The sequence below is a fragment of the Pygoscelis adeliae genome, unplaced genomic scaffold (assembly GCF_000699105.1).
Source record: "Pygoscelis adeliae isolate BGI_AS28 unplaced genomic scaffold, ASM69910v1 Scaffold407, whole genome shotgun sequence".
Classification (NCBI taxonomy): Eukaryota; Metazoa; Chordata; class Aves; order Sphenisciformes; family Spheniscidae; genus Pygoscelis; species Pygoscelis adeliae.
This window is the reverse complement of record NW_008825251.1, coordinates 736,158-740,498: the sequence shown is the minus strand read 5'-3', so window position 1 is coordinate 740,498 and position 4,341 is coordinate 736,158. Positions and strand designations below refer to the sequence as shown.

At 64.6% G+C, this 4,341-nt stretch overlaps 1 protein-coding gene across 1 annotated transcript; it reads left to right on the top strand.

Moving 5' to 3' along the window:
- Window positions 1-1,091: 1,091 nt before the first annotated feature.
- Window positions 1,092-2,870, top strand: TLDC2 (TBC/LysM-associated domain containing 2). Its single transcript, XM_009329357.1, has 4 exons — window positions 1,092-1,313; window positions 1,492-1,587; window positions 2,254-2,327; window positions 2,735-2,870. The coding sequence occupies exons 1-4, from the start codon at window positions 1,092-1,094 to the stop codon at window positions 2,868-2,870; spliced, it is 528 nt and encodes a 175-aa protein (XP_009327632.1).
- Window positions 2,871-4,341: the final 1,471 nt, after the last annotated feature.

Here is a 4,341-nt window from a genome sequence, read left to right as displayed (position 1 = left end):
TGCACCCACAGCCACCCTGAGCCCATGGCCAGCTGAGACACTTGTCACCAGCTGCCACAGGACCAAGGCACATCCCTGACCCCCCCCGCCCGCTGTGGGCCAGCCTGGCCATGGGCAAGGAGGGGAGCAGTCGGGCTTCGCCCTTTCTGCTAGAGCTGAAGTTAGGCTGAAGTTGTGGAAGCCTCCTCTTCCTCCTCCTCCTCGGGCAGCCCCACAACCTTGAACTTCCGTGTGCAGTGGTGTCATGGCCTGGCAGGGTGCCAGGACACGGCATGGCACGGCATGGTACGACATAGCACAGCAGGGCTGTCAGGAGCAGCAGGCAGCCGGGAGCTGAGCTGGAGGCTCAGCCAAGTGCCCATCCCTGCGGCCTTTGGGCCCCTTCGCTCAGCCCCTGGACACAGGATGGAAGACACCCCATGCAGGGCGGGTTCGGGGATGCTGTTCCCTCAGGACCCACAGGGACACTTACCTCCACCTGCCCCCAGCCCGACCAGGACGAGGAGCAGCCCATGGGATGTGGGGAGCCAGTTGGAGAGGGGCAGCCGGGCTGGGAGAGAGCCCCAGCAGCAGCCCCGGCCCTGGAGCAGCTGTGCAGGCTGGTGCTGAGCACGCCGAGCAGCATCCTGCGGGACGAGGAGTTCCAGGAGGTGAGAGACCTTCCTTCCAGCATGGGGACCCCACCTTCATGCTCACCTCTCCCGCGCCATGCAGCCATGGCCACTGTCCTGCCAGGAACTGGTCCAGTGCAAGGCCAGAGAGGTGACATCCCCCTGTCCCTGGGGACAGCCACCTCAGCAGTGCCTCTTGGGGGGGTGCCAGGGGGAGGATGCTCAGGGAGACATCTCAGAAGGGCTCTCAGGATGAGGATGCTTGGGGAAGCATCCTGGGAGGCTGCTGCATGGGCCGGGAGCTTGAGGAGCCCCCTTGGGAGGATGCTTAGGGGGAGGATGCTTGGGGACACCTTTCGGGAAGGTGCTCAGGGGGGGAGGAGGTCTCTTGAGAGGATAGTTGGAGGGGGGGAGGGTGCTTGGGGAGACCTCTTGGAAGAATGCTTGGAGGGAGGATGTCTGGGGAGACGTCTTGGGAGAATGCTGGGGTGGGGTGGGGAGGCTGCTCAGAAGCAGCTGCCAGCCCCGGCTGAGCCCACTCTGCCCCAGTTGGGCCCCCACCTGCCCCCCCGGCTGACGCAGCAGCCCTGGCACCTGCTGTACTGCACCGCGCGGGATGGCTTCAGCCTGCGGACCCTGTACCGGTGCGGAGGCCGGCCGGGCTGCCCTGCCCTGCTGCTCATCAGGGACACAGAGGCACAGGTACGGCTGGACCCTCCCCAGCCCCGCTGCCCCGTGGTGCTGGGGGCAGCGAACCTGGCGTCACCCGGGGCCTGGCAACATCCTCGCTGCTGCCAGCAGGATGGGGGATGCCTTCCAGCGTTGGGGAGCCCCATCAAGCACTGCAGCATGGGACTCCCCCACTCTGTTCCCCCCCCAGGCCTTCGGTGCCTTCTGTGCCAGCACCATTCGCTGCAGCAATAGCTTCTACGGGACAGGGGAGACCTTCCTCTTCTCCTTCTCCCCGGAGCTGAAGGTGGGGGCTGCAGGCTGCCAGCCGCGGGGCACCCTGGGGTGTGGGGGGGCTGGTGATGCCCCTGGGACCCGGCCATGCCTGGGGGTCCCCAAGGTGCTGGGGAAGGGTCTGGGGTGACATGACTGCGCTTAGCCAGACATGGGTGAAGCAGCCAGGGGACCCTGCCGGCTGTAGTCCCCCGGGTTTGTTCAGGGCTGGGGTGGAGAAGGCAAATCCCAGCCAGCCATGCAGGGAAGGGGGGGCGCTCAGGAAAGCGGATGCTGCCCAGCCGGGCATCACCAGGGACCCTTCTGCATGCCAGGGCGGTCACAGCCCAGCGTCGGCACGATGTGGAGGCAGCTCAGCCGCGTCTGCCTGTGCCAGTGGAGGTCCATGTGTGTGTGATGGGGCTGGTGGCATCACGGAGCAACACTGCTGGTGGCATCAGTGGGTGGCAGCCGGCCCCCGGGGGGGGCCCCCAGGGCTGCTGGCAGGGATAGGCCAGCACCAGGATGGTGCCCACAGGCTTGGTGAGGTCTTCCTCTGGAGAAGCAGGACATGGCGGGGATGGGCAGAGCCAGCTTTGCTCAGCAGCCCCCAGCTGTCCCTCGCAGGACAGGGACAGGGACGGGGATGGGGACACTGTGCCCCAGCCCACAGTCCCGGACGACTGCTGTCCCCATGCAGGTGTTCAGGTGGACGGGCAGGAACAACTTCTTCATGAAAGGGGATGTGGACCTGCTGATGTTCGGTGGGGGCAGGTAGGAGCCACTTCAGCAGCTTTGGCAGCCCACGGGGTCCCCAGCCCTGGTGGCCATCAGGGCCACAATCTGAGCCTAGGCTGCCCTGCGGAGTCAGGTCCAGGCACATGCTTGTGGTTTGAACCCCAAAACACCTGTGGAGGTTGTCCAGTAGCACTGGTCCTTTCATCCCCCTGACCAGGCTGCCGGCAGGCCTGCCTTCTCCCTGCCTGCGGGCAGGTGGCAGCCCCAGGGGTGGCTGCTTGTCCTGTCTCATCCCCATTTTGCCTGTCCCTTGTGCCTGGTGTCCTTAGCGGGAGGGGGATGGGGAGGTGGCTGATCCCCCAGGAGGTGGCTGGGAGGTGTCCAGGCATGGAGGAGGCAGGAGAGGGGACCCCCAGCTGATCATGTCGTTGGCACCTTCCTAGTGGTAGATTTGGGCTGTGGCTGGATGGAGACCTGCACCACGGGGGCAGCCACCCCTGTGAGACCTTCGACAACGAGACCCTCTCAGCCCGGGAGGAGTTCTGCGTCCAGGACCTGGAAGTGTGGGGCCTGGCCTGACCCCGCCACCCACACCTGGGGACAAAGGTGGCATCGGGGGGATGCTTTGGGACCAATGTCTCGTGCACAGCTCTTCCCTGCCAGTGTCCGCCGAGCCTGCCGGGATGGTTGCACAGCCTCGCCCCTGCATCCCTCCACCCTGTCCCCACCAACGTCCCCCTTTCATGTGCCAACAGCCGGTGGGGGCAGCGTGATGGGGACAGGCTGCAGTGGGATCTCAGCCCCCCGCAGTGCTGCTGCGACCATGCCGGGGTCCCCGGGGTGGCTGCAGGACCGGACCCCACCATGGCACCAAGCACCCTGCCTGGCCGGGACGATGCAGAGCCACCCTGGCAGGAGGGCGCATGGCAGGGCCAAGCACCACAGGGTCCCCAGACGGAGGAGCAAGTTTTGAGAGCGGCATGATGCTGCAGGACCGGGCAAGCCCAGGCAGCCTCTGCCCCACCGGCTGCAGCCCCCGGCGGTGGCGCTGCCAGGGCTGGCAGGCAATACGGTGACCACTCATCAATAAACAGGTGGAGCTGTGCTCCCATCTTTGTCCTTGCCGTGGAAGCTATGAATGGCGCTGTGAAGTTGTGCAAAGCAAGTGGCGGCGAGCAGACCAGGAGCCATGAGAGCGCTGGCCGTGCCCTGTCCAGGGCTGCGTGCGTGCAGCAAGCTCAGGGGGTCGGCCCGGGGCGCTGCACCAGGGAGCTGCAGGGACCCATCCCCCCTCTGGCAGAGTCCACACTCTCTGTCCACCCCGTCACCTCCTAAGGACCAAGGCTTTCTCCTCAGAGGTGTCCAGGCTACGCCGGGCATCTCGCCCCGACCTGCTCCCAACGGGAAGGGGATGACAAGAGCCCTCCCCAGGCCTCTTCTGACCTGTGGCTCCATGACCTGCTGCTTGTCCTGGCTGACATAGCCTGGCCTCTCATTCCTGGATGCTGGGCCAACTCTCCTCCTCCTCCACCATCCCACCATCCCTGTCCAAGCAGCAGGACCACCCCCACAGGTGGGATTCAAGGCAGGAGTGGCTCAGGGGTTTCCACAGGAGGACAAGGGCCTGCCTGGTTTGGCTACATTTGATTTATTTATTTTGGGAGCGTGGCTGGGCAGAGCTGAAGCATCACCCCATGACCTCACCGGTTGTTAGCTCCTACCCTAAACCTGCAATTTTGTGAAGCCTGGATCCCATTGAGCTCCAGGCTCCATTATTTTACACACACCCCCCCCACTCTATGCATACCTGCTTTGAACCTCACCAGCCATTTCCCTGCTGATTCCATCTCCCACAGCTCTTCGGAGATGAGCCATGGCTGGCTTCTCTCTCCTCATGCTATTTGACTACTCGTCCCCTTTCCAGTCATTTACTGAGCTCAGTAAATGAGCAGCTGGGTGAGCAGCCCCAGCGATGACCCTCCATTGCAAGAGCTGACCCTGTCCTCCTGTTTCCCACTCACCCACTGTCCCCACAGAAGATGCTCCCTCC